This window comes from Herpailurus yagouaroundi, unplaced genomic scaffold, assembly GCF_014898765.1.
Source record: "Herpailurus yagouaroundi ecotype Mexico unplaced genomic scaffold, PumYag 160, whole genome shotgun sequence".
In the NCBI taxonomy this organism is placed as follows: domain Eukaryota; kingdom Metazoa; phylum Chordata; class Mammalia; order Carnivora; family Felidae; genus Herpailurus; species Herpailurus yagouaroundi.
In genome coordinates this window covers 39683362-39701927 of record NW_024412401.1, presented here as the reverse complement: position 1 = coordinate 39701927, position 18566 = coordinate 39683362, and the positions used below count along the sequence as shown (strand labels likewise).

Sequence of the window (18566 nt, the reverse complement as noted above, 5' to 3'; positions counted from 1 at the left end):
CACTTCCCAGGTGTTCCCAAGTCTGACATGGGTCCACCGCAGTGAACACCACTTTACACACACACACGCTACCAATTCCTGCGGCCCTTCCACGTGCCGGATAATTCCTAATGTGCTGGCTAGTCCACACTGCACAATGCTGTGAGGCTGTCGCTATTAGCTACCCATCCTGTAGGTGAGAAAACAGAGGCTTCAGAAAGTTTAAAAGAAAACAAACTCACCCTGGGCCTCACTACCAGTCAGTAACTAGACGGTGTAGGATTCTAAAGTCCACTCCAAACACTGAGAGCTTTTCAGCAGGTGAGAGTAAGAAGGCTCCTCCTTCACAACCTGGCCAGGCTGACTGCTGCTGTGTCTTTTGATAGCCAATAGCCTTTTATCCCTTAGTATGTGCCTGGCTGAGTTAACCCAATGTGTGCTATCTCACTCACTCCTCCCAGCAACCCTGATAAGGTAGCTATTCTTACCAGCCCCATTTTACATCTTAGAGGAAACAAAGATGCACAGGGGTGAGTCACTTGGCTGGCGGCTGGCCTGAGATCTGCATCCCTGTTTGTAATCACTCCTTGGTACCGACCCCCCAGGAGGCAGGCGGAGCAGGAGTCAGGGTCCCCTTTTTATAGAGAAAGAAACTGAGACCTGGAAAAAAGGGTCACATTCCTGGTAAAGTCAGCTCTGAACCCAATTCCCAGGTTTCCTGGGAAATTCCCCAAGCAGCTTCCTACCTTCTCCCCCAGATGGGCTCCCAAGAAAACCTACCACCCACAGCACAAACGCCATGGTGGCCAGTTTACATGTGGGATTCCCAGCACCGTGTGGCTAGGCTATCCCATAAATGGCTTGGCCACCCACTCTAGGATTCTGTCAACAAGCCCAGGTCAATGACCAAAGGCCACGAGTCTCTCCTTTTCTCCTCTGTACTGGAGATGGTGCTCAGGGACAGGGGTTTCTCCTTGGGGTGAGTTGCCCAGGATAACACCTCCACCTGTGTGTGTGTGTGTGTGTGTGTGTGTGTGTGTGTGTGTGTTTGAGCGGCTCAGGAATACAGCCCAGGCAGATGCACCACAAGGTCCTGGCTGCAGGTCTCCTCTGAGGCTGGGAGACAGGCAGGGGCGGGATTGTGACTCAGACTCAACGGGGAGGTCACAAGCAGAGAGTGTGGGGAGCAACACGCGTCCTATGCTGAACGCCAGAACGCCTTGACTGCCCACATGCCCACCGTGGGAGCTTGGGCACATCACTTCACCACTCTGAGTCTCAGGGACTTCACGGTGTCGACAGATGTAATGAGATCAAGCAGACCAAGGTGTGATGCAAGTACAAGGACTCCCCGTAAGCTCTTTGGAGGCAGGGTAGATACGTGCCTGGTACAGGGCATGGAGGAGTCAGTGAATACAGAGGCGTGTTTAAATGTGGATAAAGTGGTCATATGGATATGGGGGGAGAGAGTAAGGGAGAGAAAAGGGAATGAGACTTGGGTTTGATTCCTTATGCTGCTGGGCAAGTTATTTTCGTTTTGGGGCTTCAGTTTCTCTGTCTGTAAAATGGAGGCAATGACAGGCTTGTCCATTAGAAGTATTTTGGATAAAGTATAAAATTCAAGTAAAGCACCTAGCATGGTATATGGGCATAAAACATGTGCTCAATACATGATGGTGATAATGAGGGTGACGGTAATACTAGCGATATTGGGGATGTTGCTGGTGATGGTGGTCTTGATGATGTATGTTGACAATGGTTAGGAGAATGGGAACTTTGAGGGACAGATGGGTCTGAATAGGATCAAACTAAAATAAGTATCTAATACTTACAACTCCTATCAGTCTACACTAACACCATGCATTAGGTGTTCTTGTGGACATAGTTCCTCGATAAGCAATTTACAGATGAAATGCATGTTTACTCAAAAAAACAAAATAAAATAGTGTCTGATTTATCCACATGGAGAATTCAAAGCTCTATCCCAAACAGGGAAAATCATAACACTCCAGAAGCCAATGATTTGGTGGACGAGGAATTAGTATAGTCTCTTTAGTCATCTTCTTGTTATCTCTTACTAATCTTTCAAGGTAAACACATCTAGCCCCTCTTCCAAGAAGCCTTCTAGGATCCTCTAGACTAATTCAATGCTTAGAATCATTGAACACTCCTTGGCTCTGTGGAGTTTGAGTGGTTCAGATTCCCTGGCTTGGTTTATAAAAGCCCATTCAAGGCTCATTTCTTACCTCTTACTACTTACATCCCCTCTCACCCTGTGCTCTAGCAACACTTAGGGAAATGTAGTTTCCTTAACATGCTCCCTTACATCTGGGCCTTTGCACAGACTGTGCCCTCTGCCACAAACACTGCCCTCACATCCTTGTCTCTGGTCCTCCCCCAACTCCTTTAACCTGGCTAAGATTTACTGTCCCTTTCATATCTCACCTTTGGTGTTGCCTTCTCCAGGAAGCTTTGTCAGCTTCCCTCACTTGCTCTGTCTCTGTTGGCACTTAATATACTCTAAATAAACTCAGCATGGTTGGGACTAGGTCCATCTTGTGGCCTAGAACGGTGTATGTCACATACATAGCAGGTGCTCACCAGTGGGGTACGTCAGAACCAGGGATCCATCAGTGAGCAAATGGATGTATATTCTTGACCTCATGAAATGTTCATTTGATCAACAAGAAGGTGCAGATTCCGAGACAGTAAATACATTTTATAGTATGTGCCAAGGTGATAAGGGTTTTAAAACAAAGAAAAAAAGTAGAATCCAAAGCAAATGGGTGTGTAAGGGATAGTGTAAGGTGGGTGGTCAGGGTGGGCCTCATCGAGAATTTGACACTTCAGCAAAGACTTGGAGGAGGTGAGGGAGTGAGTCATGTTGGATGAATGGAGAAGAATGTTCTCAGCCAAAGAAGGAGCCAGTGACAAAGTCTGTAGGTAGAAGGATGCCTGGCTGGATGGTGAGGAGTTCAGAGGGCTAGAGTCAAGTGAGAGAGACTACTGAGAGTGGGGAGTGAGGCCACAGAATTAATGGGGGTAGGCAGAACACATAGGGCCTTATAGGCCATTGGGAGAACTGTGAAGGGCTTTGCACAGAGGAGTAATACCACAAGACTTGTTTTAGGAGGACCATTCTAGTTCCTAAGGAGAGATGTAAGACCCACTGATGGACATCACCAACTCTGCAACCCAATACCCAACCCTTTAGCATGGACCACTCAGCGAAGAAGGCTGCTGTCCATCTAATGATGTTTATTATCTTCTCATGTATTATAGAATCACTAGCCTCCTTATACCAATGGGCTTCATTTGGGTATAATGTCCTTTCCTAAGAAACCACGTTGTTTTCACTTAGATTTAGCAAATCAATATGGCAACCCTATACTTAATGTCATCAGTTAGGCATGCCATCCTGTGCTGAGACCGGTTTCTGGGATTAATCTCTCCTTAATCTTTACTGGTCTCTGCCCCAAATAGCCCTCAGATTCTGACTCGATAGCCAAGTCCCTCAGGGAGCCATGTGGAAAAGCCCTAGACATGAATATAATCCAGATGTCAAGAGATAAAAAACCCAAGGTGAGACTGGCCTGCCCAGGGTCACAGAACTAAGTCACAGAACTGGGACTCCACCCCAACTTCCCAGACATCTTCCACAATTAGTCCCTTAGCAGCTGTCTGAAACATGACCATAACTAGTGTTCCAGGCCACCACGCCTTACAAAGCCTTGCTATGTTGAATAAGTTAAGGCTGTTTCCCCTTCTTCCCTTAAAGCTCCAACACATGCTTACTGAGAATGATTCCAATTATAAATGATTTTTTTTTGTTTTGTTATGAGGGTAAATTACTGAAGCGACCGTTCTGGAAATCTGCTCTGTATTCGAGACTCCTCAAGGCTCCAAACAGGAAAATAATAAACTGACATGCTGAGAAGCTGAGTCCTGCCCCTTCCTGTCTGCCTTGCACTGCAGACAGGTGTCTGGATGGGAAACCGGTCACCCCTGTCAGACGGAGTTTCCTGCATAGTCTTGCTTTTTGTCTGCCAGCTGGGCCCAGGTCACCCCACAAGGCAGATGTGGTGAACAGTTGGTGTCTGGACAGACAGACAAAGGGGGGAAGGATGGAGGGAGCAGACTGACATTCTGGGCCATCTGACCAGGAGTCCCCAGGCCTGGTGACTGGGAACAGGGTTCGGTAGAGAGTTGGCTAGAAGGAAATGTGGGAGAAGATGCTGAATGCTTGCTTACCCATGGGCCTTAAGTTCATACCCAGGACAGCTCTCTAGGAGCACTAGGAAGGAAGAAGCCCACCCGCCAGGGGCAGGGGGGAAGCCGCAAGCTCATTACCTCTAGATGTTCAGAACAGGGGTTAGAGGCAGATGCCTCACAGTCCAGACTCACGAGATTTGCATCTCAGTCCTACCACCTGCTGGCTGTGGGACCTTGGCCCTTCTCGGCCTCAGCTGCATTGTCTACAAGATGAGCATAACAAGACAACACCTACAATGGGGCTGCTGCGTGATGAAATGAGATGACACGTGCAAAAACGATCACCACTATGCTTGGCAAATCATAAGCTCTCAAAAAATAGTAATGACGATTGTTTGGAGTAAGGAAATCCTGACTCTTACCTGCGGCTGTGTCACCTTGTAAAAGTGAGTTCACCCTCTCTGAGCTTCAACAGAGTCTATCTTATTGGGTATCTCAAAGGGAGATAATATGCAGAGACTCTAACCCTGACAAGGCACCATTAATGGAATTACTGTAATTGAGGAAGGTGCATGAAGTAAGTTCCTGAATGCTAGGCTGGGTGCTTGTGGGCAGGGAACTCCCCACGATGGGTGGCTGGGGCCAAGAGTTCAGGTAGGAATGAAACAAGGCCACCAGTAAGCGGCAGGGAATGAGAGGAAGGAAGCCAGCCTCTGGCCCCTCTCCTACCATCAGAGGCTTCCTGCTGTGGAAGCTGGAGACAGAAACCAGGACTTTTTTCCGCTCAGAGGAAACTGCTGTCTGGGACGTCAGGGATGGCTGGCAAGGCTGGGAGCCTCGATGACTCCCCACCCTGTCTTCACTGCTGGGAAAGGCTGCTTTCACCTTGGCCAAGGGGAGGAGTCCCACGTCCAAGGTTCCCTGGCAGTCGGGGTTCATGGTGAATTGTCTCCAACAAGAACTGGGATGGTCACGCTCATGCGCACTGAGGACTCAGCCTCATGCAGGAGCAAGAGCTGGGCTCGTGAGTCGGGGAGAACTGGGTTCGAATTTGGGCCTCAGCAGTTGTGGCCACGTGACCTCAAGCAAAAGTCCTGTTGGTGCTTGGGGCCCAAACTGCTTCACCTGTGCAGCAGAGGTAATAGTGACCTGTCAGAGCTGACATGGGGATTAAAGAAGGTCACAGAGGACACGTGTCTGGCAGGATGTCTGACAGAGGGGACAGTTCACTTAGGGGTATCTTTTTCATCCTCTGTTTCTCCACCTGCTGTCTCTAGAACCCAGTCTACTGCAGGAAGCAGAGTTGGGTGTGTACGAGAGAGTGTTAATGCATTCAAGAAGCTGGAGTTTACTTAGAAGTTAAATTGGGGAATTTAAATTGTAGGAAGTGTGAGTTTAATTTGAGACACGCTTCTCCTCCAGAAGTCAGACTTCCAGGAATCCCCAATGTGAAGAAAGCACCAAACGCTGCGAACAAGGAACAACTACAGCAAAGCCGTGTGTGCCAGAAGAGAAGGTCAGGCTCTGTAACCCATGCTCCCCACATGGTTCTTACAGCCCTCTCCATCCTGTCTTCCACCACTGCTCACCTCCTCCAGGAGAGCTGCTCATTCTCCAGGGCTCCATGTAAATGTCACCTCCAAAGCAGCTTTCTCTCACCTTCACGCTGCTCTCCAAAAGATCCTGCACCTGTCCTTTACTGCCCTTGCACAAAAGCACTACAAGGTGTGGTTGTATACCTCACTGCTTAACACCTGGCTCCCTTAATAGACTGTGCGCTTCACAAGGGCAGGTGTCAGTCTATCTGGACTCTGGAAAGTGCACACAGTCCGGTACAGTGCTGGGCCCACACAAATGCTCAAGGAACATGCGTCTCACTGAACGAAGGAAACTTGGCTGACAAGAAGGATCACCAGTTAAAGGAGGGGATCTTTTAACACAAAAGGCCAAAATTACGTACATAACGTGGGTGGACAAGCAATGACTATGAAGCATATGCAGAACTGCCAAAGAACAGACTCTGGGTCTCTCACTAAAGAGGCAGCACTCACCTAAGGGCCCTGATGTCTGAAATTGTTGCACCCGAACCCAGTATAGGAACAGAGAGCCAAAGTGGCCATATGGTGTACATGCATATATTTTTGCAAGTGACTGTAATAATTTGGAATCTGCACCTGAACCCCAGTCTCATGACTTCATGTTCCTACCATGCACTCTGTAGAAACAGCAATCCATTTAAGGAAGTTTCCCAATAAAAATAAATTAGTTTTTTTTTTTTATGTTTTTGTATATAAGTTATAGTTGGTAGGAAAATTCTTTTAATCGGAGCTGCTCTTACTCCAGCTGATGGTGTCACATGAATGATGTGTCATAATTCTACACAAACTTCTATTTAAAACACAAACTTCATTGTCCATTCACTTTCGCAAATGGCTCATTCCAACAAGTGAAATTGACACTATTGTATGCTATTCATTTGGCAACATGTATCAAGAGCCTCATAAATGCTCGCACCTCTTATCCTGGTCCTTTCAATTCTAAAAGTCAATTGTGAAGGAATAATAAGAGCTAGAAAAATATTTACCTGCAAATATATTCACAAGCATCATTATTTATCGTTGTGAGAAACTGAACCCAAGAGTTAAAAATAATAGAGGGGAATGGTTACACAAATTACAATACATCACAACCCTGTGATAAATAATAATAGAGGAAAAACTATGGCTGGGAAATTTGTAATAATGTCAGACCATATTCTTACGTGTAAGATTTCCTGTGCTAAGTAAAAACAAAACAAGATTGCAAGCTGGAAATGCAGTGACATATACATAGGCGCAAATACCCACACACTTAAACACACACACAAAATACTCCAGAAGGAAAGCAATGGCTGTTTTGGGTTGTAAGATCAGCAGTGATGGTGGTGTTCTACTCTCTGGATTTTCCAAAAAGTAGAATATGTATTGTTTCGTACCCGGGAGAAAAATAAAATTCACTTTCTACTAATGAATAGAAATGAGTGAATAAATACAAAACAAATTCATTAATAGAAAATTCATTAATAGGGGCGCCTGGGTGGCGCAGTCGGTTAAGCGTCCGACTTCAGCCAGGTCACGATCTCGCGGTCCGGGAGTTCGAGCCCCGCGTCAGGCTCTGGGCTGATGGCTCAGAGCCTGGAGCCTGTTTCCGATTCTGTGTCTCCCTCTCTCTCTGCCCCTCCCCCGTTCATGCTCTGTCTCTCTCTGTCCCAAAAATAAATAAATGTTGAAAAAAAAAAATTAAAAAAAAAAAAAAAGAAAATTCATTAATAGACAATGAATTTTATTCAACTGTATTCGGGCAGAAAGTGTTTACCTTCAGTGTTTAAAACAGAAAAGAAGGGCAGGCATCCTGAAACGTTGCCCATACAAGACTGGCTGATCCCAGAGAGCCCCAGCAGCCCTAGTCATCAACCAAAAAATGGAGTTTGTGTTCCTTGGGTCTTACCCTGTTTATCCATGCATTCTAGGGTCAGAGCATCATTCTTAAAGGAACTAATTCTTTTAAGGATGGTACAATATAAAGGTATTTAAGTAGCAAGCCAGGAGCCTTGCTCTGTGTCTATCACTCCCTCTGCCACCATAGACAAATCGTTCCTCCTCTATGGGCCTCAGTGCCCCATTATGAAATGAAAAGTTTGGACCACATGATCACAGACACCTCATCAGCTAAGACTGACTGACCCGTCTTAGGAACAAAGTTCTCCCTTCTTTAAAGAGAGAGAGATGAGCTCAAATGATTTTTTTGGCTCAGAGTATTGATGAATATAAAAACAGAAATAGCTTCCCATGAACATATTCATCACAAGAGTGCTCTCAACTTGGGTTGCCCTGGTGGACCCACCTCTTCCCCAGCGCTCATCAGGAAGAAAGTGGAGGTGGCCACTCTTCTGTGACTGGTAGATACAGGTGATAGTCAAATATTCAGGTTTTACTACAAACACTTGAATCACTCCTATTACATCTTAATATGCCAAGGAAGAAAATCACAACCAAGACCACCCCTAATTTTATAAAAATTAGATGTGAGAAACAAGAGATTACAGAATAATCAAAGGCTATGACTTACCTTGGTAGAAATGTCCCATCTTCTCTCTTCCCCTAGACTTTAGCCATACAGCCTAAAAATGCAACTTCTCTCTAGGATTTTACATGCCCCAGGAATTCTTTTCCTGGCCACCTCCCTGATCCTTCTCTTTATCTCTCAAGTTTCAGCTTCCATGCTGATTCCTCTGTAGAGCCTTCTCCAACCCCTGGCCTGGGGCCTCAAAGTGCTCTATCCTCCTCATCCCAAAGTATTGATGACTCTTGTATTTGTCTGCTTCCATACCTGGCTCTAAGCTTTGAGGGTGAGGAACCACATCTGCAAAGATCATCCATGAACCTTCCCACCTAGCCCAAGGCCCAGCACATGACATTAGCTCAACTACTGCCTAAAAGAATAATAAAAAAAAAAAAATACAGTACAGTACAGCTTGTGAGCAAGTGCTGACACAACCAAGGCACTAGGTTATCCAGCATGTAGGGTGATCCTGGCTGGGAAGCTGGGCAGGTCTGCAGGAGGCGGTGCCCAGGGGCCTACCTTTTTGGTCTTCACCGTAGAGGCACAGCAGTCCCCACCATCGTAGTTGCAGAAAGCCCGGTTGTTGATGGCATCACAGTAATTGTCTCCCATGAAGGGCTACAAAGGGGGAGAGAGGCAGAAGGGAAGGAGGCCTGTTAGCATCCTGAGTGGGTGAGCGATGGCCCTGCGGTTGTCTAGCTATCTCTCAACCTTTTAAAAACTTCTGCAGACAGCCTACCTGGCTTCAAGTCTCAACACCCTCTTAGACCAGTTATCGCTTCTACCATTTTTAAAGACTTATCTAGCTGAGTTTTCCCTGACTAAATTATGGTTACGCTGGTGGACACACTTGTAGGAGTATGCAAAGCCACAGGATAGATCACTTACATCTTTCCAAAGCAGGACTCATTTTACTTCACGAAAAGATTAGAAAATTTGAGCACCTTCCCCCTACTTTGCCTAGTAGTAGGTAATTAGACACACGATTTATAATAAAATATAAGCTGCATGCCATCTACCCAGAATTGTAAAGATCAAAATTCATAGGAATTTGGCACAATTGTCCGTATGTGATTGTGGGCTCCCTCTCCTCTAGCACTGGAGTACAGATGTACTTAACGTCACGTGCTTTATGTGTTTGTTGTCTTTGTTCTCCAAACAACATGTGAGGTAAGCTTTGCTCTTCCCTCTTTTCAGATGATTCTGAGGCTCAGAGCAAGAAAAGTGCCCAGCCAAGATCACACTGGCAGGGCAGAGCAGTGATTTAAATCTAAGTTGGCTTAATATTTTTTTCTTTGCCATTCTAGCCTATATCTAGCACATACTGATTTGTTGCTTTTCTTCCCTGTGCTCCTCCAACTCTGTGGTGCTACAAAAATCAGGAAAAGATGACAGAGTTAAGTCATTACTGATCTGAACCCAGGGAAATCTTACAGGAAAGTCAGGAGTACCTGCAAACCCCCTAACACTTTTTTTATTCCCCATCTGAGCACTTAGCCACTGTTTTCTGTTTATGAACATGTAGCTGGTGTAAGACTGTGAGCTCATTGAAGATGTGGGCAACATCCAGTTCATCTTTGTCTCCCTATTGCCTATTTTAATGCTGGGCACAGCTTTGGCTCTTAGAGATGTTTATGAAATTGAATAGATTGCATTGGCATAGTGGAAATGCAGGTTTGGAAAATCTGGGCTCTAGTCTAACAAACCCCAGTGAACTGGAGAGGTTACTTGGTGATTTTGGTTAACTGGGTTATCTTCACTGGGCCTCAAGACTCCTAGCACAATGAAATAGGGAGGTAGGCTAGGTCCACTGATTTCTCAAAACAATAAGCATACCCCTTGCCCCATCAAAAACAATACCATATGACCCTTTACTATAGAAAGCAGTTGAAAGCAAAACCACTGTAATTAAAGTTCAGGATGGGTGCTCTAATGCTCAGTGACTCACTGATGCGAAAGGTGTCATCAGTTGGCTAAGACCATTGCATCTCAACACAACCCCTCTGATCCAGTGGTCTCTCCTTTGCATCCTGACTGTTATGGGGAGAACTGAGCTCCACAAAGAGTCACCCCCACCCCCGTGGCATCCCTGGCTTTTGCATCTCTGCCCCAAATTCACAGAGCCTTTGCACCCCCAACTCATGATGCCAGATTCCATTTCCTCACTATCCTGTTAGGGTCTAAAAGCATCTTAGCAAGACAGAACCAAGAACAGGCAAGAGCTGTTCTCAGATGTATGTGTGCACAGGTGCATGGCTATGAAAACAAGTGTGGCTCTGCTGTGCACCTGCCGTAATGAACACATTATCACATTCATATTTGAGCTGAGAGGCACAAACAACAAAGGATAAGCCCTTGGCTCTTCTCTGTGCCTTAGGAGACCTGCCTATGGGCTCTGATCTTTAGGGTCTTTCTTATATCAAATACAGGAAGGAAGCAAACCTAATGCACCTTCCTTAGAATAAAAGGAACTGGTTTGGTAAAGGAGTCACTAGGAAAGAAGAAGAAAAAATAAATAAACGAAACTGGTTCTTTTAATAATAATAATAATAATAATAATAATTATTATTATTATTATCATTTAGCCCCTGAAAAAATCTCCAGTCTCATCACTAGCTGTATGTCCTTTCCTGTAGCACATCCATGCATCTGTCCACCCATCTACGCATCCATCTTGTATTTAACCATATTTACTGAATGCTTACGATGTGTGATACACTATGCTAAAGAAAAAGACATAATAGTAAGTCAAAATAGATCGAGCTCCTACTCCTCCAGACCTTACACTTCAGTGAGCAGGCAAGCTTTAATCAAATAATCACACATCTAATTGGCAATTTCAACTCTGATAAGACCTATGGAGGAAAGGTACGTGATGTTGTTAAAGAGGACTGAACCTAATCAGGGAGCTCTGTGAAGGTGTCCCTAAGGAAATGATGTTTTGGCTGGGATCCGAAGACATGCAGGGGTTAATTAGATGAGCGTGGAGAAGGGAGACTTTCTAGAGACTTTCTAGAGACAGTAGTGAAAAACTTCACTACTTAGAGATTTTTTTTTTTTTCCATCGCTGGTATTTCTCATGGCTACTACTATTACTAGTATGTTCAGGTGAGGAATTCAACCTTCAGGACCTAGTTCAAACCTCATCCCTCCAAAATGCCTTCTCTAATTCCCCCCGGATATTCTGTGTTTCTACAGCTTCTTGTACTTGTTTTGGATACAGCTCTTGGTACATCTTTAAGAATTCTCTCTTTAACTATCTCCTTTACTACACTATGAGTTCCTGATGGATGGGAATGTGTGTCATTTATTTTTGCATCCTAGATTTTCTAGCAAAACGTGTGGCAATTTGAGCAAAACTGTATCAAATATACATTCCTTACATGTTTACTGAGTAAAACCTCAGGAACGGATACATGGATGGACAAAGGGCAAGGAGATATCACAGATGAGTCAGGAAGAGCATAGTTACTATTTTCACTTGACTAAGATCATGGTGTTCCCAGCATGCAGAGTAGTGCTAGGCACATAACAGGCATCAGTGAAGCTCTGACGCATGAGTGAGTGAATGACCACTTTGGATACGGTGGGGGCAGGGGGGTGGGTAGAGGGCTCAGGAGTCTCAAAACCCTTTCTCAGTCTTGGCTACTCTAGACACTCCAGGTTGATGGCTCCTTCCTGGGCCCAGCATTTGTATCTCTTCCAGGCATTGTTTTCAGCCCCAGGTAAGAGGCAAACTATTAGCTCTAAGCTGAAGAGTAAAGGAGAGGAGGAGCACCTACAAGGGCAAAGGCGATAAGCATCATTGGCAGTGCTCGGAGCCTGACAGGTGAGGGTCTCCTAGGCCCCAGTGCTGAGTCAAAGGAGGGATCGAATTCTGCTGTCACACTGGCTGCCCAGACTGCCAACTCAGCAGAACAAGCGCCCAGGTAATCTAAGCTTCCTTTTCGCAAAGCACTGGACTGATCCAGAGAGATGGAAGGAAGCAACAGCCACAGGGCCTGGGACTTGGCCTTGATTTGCCATTCCTGGCTGAATCTTGGAAGAATGAGGTTCTTAAAGACTACAGTGTCCAGTGCCCTGAGAAGATGCTATAGGGAGCTCCTAACCAATACACAGAAACAAAAGTGTGACCCAGGGACTGTCCTGTGACACTTGCAGTTCCGAGGTGTTTCATGGGTGGGAGGTGGCCTAGTGGAGGAGAAAAAGCACTGGGCTGGAGTCAGGAGACCCAGGTTCACGCTTTGGTTCTGTGGCTTTTATGCTGTGCAACTTTGGCAGTCCATCCCCTCTCTGACCCGCATTTTCCACTCCATAGAAGCATTGAGTAGATCAGACTAAATTAGATCATACTAAGAACCCTTCCAATTTTGGCATTCCATCAAATTTGAGATTTGGCTACTACCTAGGTCCCAGTTTCCTCATCTTTAAAACAAAAAGTCAGAGGTGCCTGGGTGGCTCAGTCGGTTGAGCGTCCGACTTCCGCTCAGGTCATGATCTCGCGGTTTGTGAGTTCGAGCCCTGCATCCGGCTCTGCACTGACAGCCCAGAGCCTGGAGCCTGCTTCTGCTTCTGTGTCTCCCTCTCTCTCTGCCCCTAACCCACTCGCATTCTGTCTCTGTCTCTCTCAAAAAAATAAATAAACATTAAAAAAAATTTTAAAAAATGAATAAAATAAAATAAAAAGTCAGGTTTAGATCATCTAGAAGAGCATTTCTGGCTCTGACATTCTAAGAATTTCATCAAATACAAAGTTTTCTATGGGGCACCTGGATGACTCAGTCACTTAAGTGTCCAACTCTTGATTTCAGCTCAGGTCATGATCTCAAGGTTTGTGGTTCCCGAGTTCCAGTCCTGGGTTGGGCTCCACACTGGGCGTGGAGACTGCTTGGGATTCTCTCTCCCCATTTCTCTCTGCCCTTCCCATTCTCTCTCTCAAAATAAATATATAAATTAAAAAAAAAAAAACCCACAAAGTTTTCTAAAGCACAATATAGTCCTTTTCACCTGCATTTTCCTGACTGGGCTCTGGGGGCACCGCAGATAAGTGTTCATCCACCTGGATGGAATTTGGGGCCTCCTTTTCACTGTCAGCTGAGAAGAACCACAAAGGACTTGGGGTCCACAGAAATATCTCTTAGTTCCATAGACAGTGCCCCCTTGAGAATACACATGACAGGGGCGCCTGGGTGGCTCAGTCGGTTAAGCGGCCGACTTCGGCTCAGGTCATGATCTCACAGTCCGTGAGTTCGAGCCCCGCGTCGGGCTCTGTGCTGACAGCTCAGAGCCTGGAGCCTGTTTCAGATTCTGTGTCTCCCTCTCTCTGACCCTCCCCTGTTCATGCTCTGTCTCTCCCTGTCTCATAAATAAATAAAATGTTAAAAAAAATTTTTTTTTTAAATTAAAAAAAAAAAGAATACACATGACATCCTAAGTACCCTGTCCCTCCCTAGGTTTGTCACTGAGACAGAGACAGATCATCATTTCAAACTCCAGGGAACAGTTCAACTGCGAAGTCAGAGAGGATTTTCCACTTTCAGCCTATGGTCGGGTCTAAGATGGCCGTATTAATTCTGGGGTCGAAGAATAAGTGAATGACAAACATGTAGCAAAAGGAAGTGATTTTTAAGTAATGGTCAGCAGTAAAGTAGGAATTAGAAAGAAAAAAAAATGCTTCCTGAGGTTCTGTAAAGGTTAAATGTGATAATCTGGGTAATGTGCCTGGCATATTAAAGATGCAAAATCAATATGGCCTCCCTCCCTTTTACAGATGCAGTATTATGTTGAATACAGGCTTAGGAAGCAGAAAAACCTGGCTTGGAGTCGCAATTCTGTTATCCATTAAATGTATTTTTGAGTATGTTTGTTGAACTGTGCCTCAGTTCCACCATCTGTAAAATCGGATTGCTCATCTCTGTCCAAGAAGTCTATTAAAAAGGATAGTTACAGCACTTAGTAGGTACAGCAAATGACAGCCATGATTAATATACAATAATAATGATGATGATAACAACAGCAGGTTCATTTTTAGGGACTCACCTCACAGCCTTTGACACAATGAATCAGAGCAGGGTGAGGATACCACTTGAGACCAGCCGTGCAGACAACTCTCTGCAGAGAGAGGGAGAGAGTGGTCAGATGGGTTTGAGGCTGGAAGGAAGTCATCTCTTCAGTGATCTCACATTCAACCACCCCACCTCTTCTTGGATTTTCCAAGCCCTGATTTCACCCTGGCATTTAGATGAATAATTTGCCCAGGTACTTGTAAATAACAGGAATCATAAGATCACAATAATATGTTTGCTGTAGGTGTCATGATTCTGTATTTTCCCGGCAGGAATAGGGGCTGGAGAGAAACAGAATTGGGAGGATAAGGACGTGATTAGAAAGGCCCTTCAGGAAATTCTTGGCTGGTGGAGGGAGGGTGGAGGGAGGAAGCGGATGAGGCAGAGTGGATATCCGGCCCTAGCAGGACGATGGGAGAGCAGTGTGGAGCAGGGTTTCCCAAAGCATGTGCTGAGGACCATCTTCATCAGGGGCACTGTGGGAGCACATTAAGGAGGCAGATTTTTCAGAGCTGCTTTGGATCTAATGAATCCCAACCTCCAGGGCCAGGGCCTGGGACTCTACATTTTAAAAACAAGCCTGCCAGATGGTTCTGATATATACTACAGTTTGAGAGCAGTGGGCTGGTTCAGAACCCTTGGAGACACAGAGAACCCTCCCTGCCTCCACCTGCCGCCATGCCATATGGGCCCGCTCACAATCCCCTGACACTGTCCGTACTCCCACACCCCTGTGACTTTGTCCTGGCTGTTCTCCTTCACTGAAATGCCCTTCCCCATCTTGCCTCCTGGGGAATCTTCAGTTATCTTTTAAACTGCTGCTCAGGACTTACTTCCTCTGTGGTGCCTTCCCCAACCCCCTCAGAGCTTATAGGTATGCATGTACGCATTTATTTATAGCCTCCTTTAATAATAATTATTATTACTACGACAATGACAACTAAAATATATTGAGTACATTCGTACTAATTACTTTATGCATTATCTTATTTATTACTCGTCATGAGGTGAGGTGGGCATCAATCTCGGGGCATAAGGAGAATAAATTCCCCTGGCTGCATAACTGTTTAGTGAAGAAACTGGGATTTGGAAGCAAGCACTTGTTTTGGAAATTATTTAAGGCAGCTCGTAACATAAAACCCAATAGGAGGATAATTCTTAAAGGAGGTGAAAAAAGGAAAGCTAAAACTAGAAAGGTAAATAACATTAGGAATGGGGCTAACATAATGATCCCAGAAGCTCCTTTCTCTATTCTGCCATAGATGCCTTACATTTCACGCCAAAATTACAATGATTTCTGTAAAAAATGAAATAAAAATAACCTGGAGGGAATGCTCAGATTTGCAACGAGAGGTAATTGTGTGAGGGACCAGCCATGGAAGTCTATATGATAAGGGCTCGCTCTCCTGGATGGGTGCCAGTTGATTAATTTCAGTTAAGAAATGAACAGTCAAATGGGCCAGAATACAGAAAACCATGTGACTAACCCATTTTTCTCCATGACGACAGACCTTTGTGGGAACCCAACTGGAATTAGGTTTCTTGGTGAGCTTGGAACAAAGGGAATCACATGACTCCAAGATCTGGCTAAGACTGGGTTGGTGCCTTTCTTCTCTGCCACACATCATCTCTGGTTCACCCTTGGATCGTGGAACATGGCGTCCTGGCACATGGAGGATGCCCACGAAATATTTTTGCTATAAATGAATGGCTACATCTCAAAATCGAGATGATTTTATCAATAGGCTGTATTTTCTTTACTTGGCTTCCTCTCTTCTAGAGTATCAGAAGAGCCCTTACAAAGCCTACCACAGTGTTTAGTTTACAGGACCAGTTTAGTGTAGGTGGAATTAAATTAAGGTCTTGGACAAACAATGTAACTTGAGGATGTGACCATCAATCATGCAAGGTGAAGTCTACTACGTAGTCCCCTACTGCCCCTACTGTCCCTGTCTACCTTCTCCCATTACACCTAGAAAAGGTGATATATGGGAAGGACATTGGGCTTTGAGGTAAGTCAGATGTGGATGCAATTCAACTTGAATTTGCTTTAATTTCCACTCTGAGGCTTGGTTCTCCTGCCTGTGAAATGGGTCCTGAAAACCATGTCATTGGCTTGTTGTGATGATGCACTGAGATAAGTGGTACGGGAATGGTTAACCGAGGACCTGGGCTTAGACATCTCTGTCTCTCCCAAGGACCAGGCCTGGAGCACAGCAAACACGTTGGCCAAATGAAGGAATGTGAGTAGGTCCAGGGTTCCTTTCTTCCAGCTTCCAGCTACTTTGGTGCCCTGTGCTTCCTGGCCCCAGGGCCAGAAGTGGGGAGAGTCACCTGCTTTCATTCTCTGGGACACTTTATCCAGGTTTTCATCTCTGGGTCTGAGGATCTGTCCCCAGCCAAAAAACAGGGATGCTTGGAGGGGCACTCGGTAACGGCTCAAGTCATAGAAAACAGCGGGGTTAGGACCCACGAGGGATTTGATGCCCATCCCTCCCCCTGTTTATCTGAGAGCTAATTTAATCCGTCTGTAGGAGTGTCGTGGTGTGGTTGTACAAGTTTCTGTCAGTTGAGGTTTACCTGACGTGAGTTCAGAGAAAGGACTTTTATACTATCCGCAGGAGCCTATTTATCTTTCCAAGGCTTTTGGATTTTCCACTATTCCTTTGGGCTGCACGCCCTACCTGTCTCACCACAGGACCTCTCTGTATGTGAGGAGAACTGGGAAGCGGGTAAGGGGCAGGAGCTGAAGGGAAGGCGAGGCTATTTACACCACAAAGTGGGAGATCCCAGATGGGGCCCTGCAAACGTCAGCCTTGTTCCTCTGGATGCCAGTGAGAGGCAGGCCAGGTTTCAGACCAGGTTTTGTAAGATGGCTTTCGTTTCCTACCTGGGCAACGGTGGGTGTGCCTAGGAAGAATAGAGCGCCCTGTCTTCCTGGCTGTAGTGACCGTCAGCATCAACACCCAGGCCACCAGTGCTACCACCACTGCCATCATTAGCACCCACCGGCACTACTGTCGTCACCTCATCATCAGCAAAGCACAGGCACCTACCCTGCCATCATTATCCTCGTCCTCATCAACACACTCCCTGTGCTTGAGGCTTCATCTACTTAATTCTCACCATAACTATGAGTGTGCTACTATTTTTGAGTCTGGTTTACACAGGAGGAAACAGAGCACAGAGGAGTTAAACAACTTGCTCCCAACCAGACACAGAGGCAATGACAGTCAGGAATTAAGCCCACGGCTCTCTGATTTCCAGGTCTATACTTGGAACCCTACGGTGTCCTAGCCCCCAAAACTGTGAGTATAAAATAGCTGACTCTTTCGACCAACGGAAAGACCAAGGTTCAGAAAGGTGGAGAGGCTATGAGACAAAGAGAGGTGGGGGAGGACTGTCTCAAAGATGAGTCCCAGAGAAGATGGGTCCCAGGCAGCGCTGAAGACCTGTGAGAAAGCATCTTAAGAGAGCCTCCCCATCCTAAGGCTCAGATCAGATACCCCTCCTAATACCTTCTAGGATGAGCCCTCTTTTCTCCTTAATTCTGTCCTTGATTTACAAGCCTTACTGCGAGTGAATTCTGCCATGCCTTTTGTTAGCAGTTCTGGAGCTTCTGGCTTTCTTTAAAAGTTGAGGCATTTTCCACCCCTGTATGCCTGGTGTTTGAGGACTGCCTGCCATTTAGAAGGGCATAGTCAATGTTTTTGAATGAGTGAATGAACCAATGAGCAAGTGAGTGGATGCATGGGAGTGTCCATGAGTGAATGAGAAATCACTGGATCCCTGACACATCTCTCCGTCCATGGGCTTCACCTCCAGGGCACACAATATCTCCATCCATACATCAGATCGACTGGACTTCATGTCCACTCAGAACCATTCTATCTCTGCCTTGTGGACTCTTGACAGGGTTTCCCACAGTGCTGCCTTCTCTTCCAAGGACAGAATTCTGCATCCTTTGTCTGCAAGTGGTGAATTATGATTTATAATGTGGAAGGTGGTTGCCTTGCATGATGAAATGCAGGAGAATTCGCGCTGGGTTCAAATTCTGATTGAACCACATTAGTTATGTGAATTGGGCAGTGACAAGCCCTCAGAACCTCAGCTTCCTCCTGGGTAAAATGGTGACCCTACTGATCTCACTGGGGTATGGTGGAGACAAAATGAGGTGGCATTTATTGACCTGCCTAACAAACCATGCCT

General features: G+C 45.7%; 1 protein-coding gene across 1 annotated transcript in view; it reads right to left on the bottom strand.

The window, feature by feature from the left end:
- The window catches only part of PAPPA (pappalysin 1), a gene marked incomplete at its 5' end in the record, with an annotated part of 243324 nt that overhangs the window by 9818 nt on the left and 214940 nt on the right, over nucleotides 1-18566 (bottom strand). The window contains 2 exons of the mRNA XM_040481178.1: nucleotides 8812-8910; nucleotides 14332-14403. Of these exons, the coding sequence (XP_040337112.1) occupies nucleotides 8812-8910; nucleotides 14332-14403 (171 nt within the window). The remainder of the gene's footprint in view (nucleotides 1-8811; nucleotides 8911-14331; nucleotides 14404-18566) is intronic.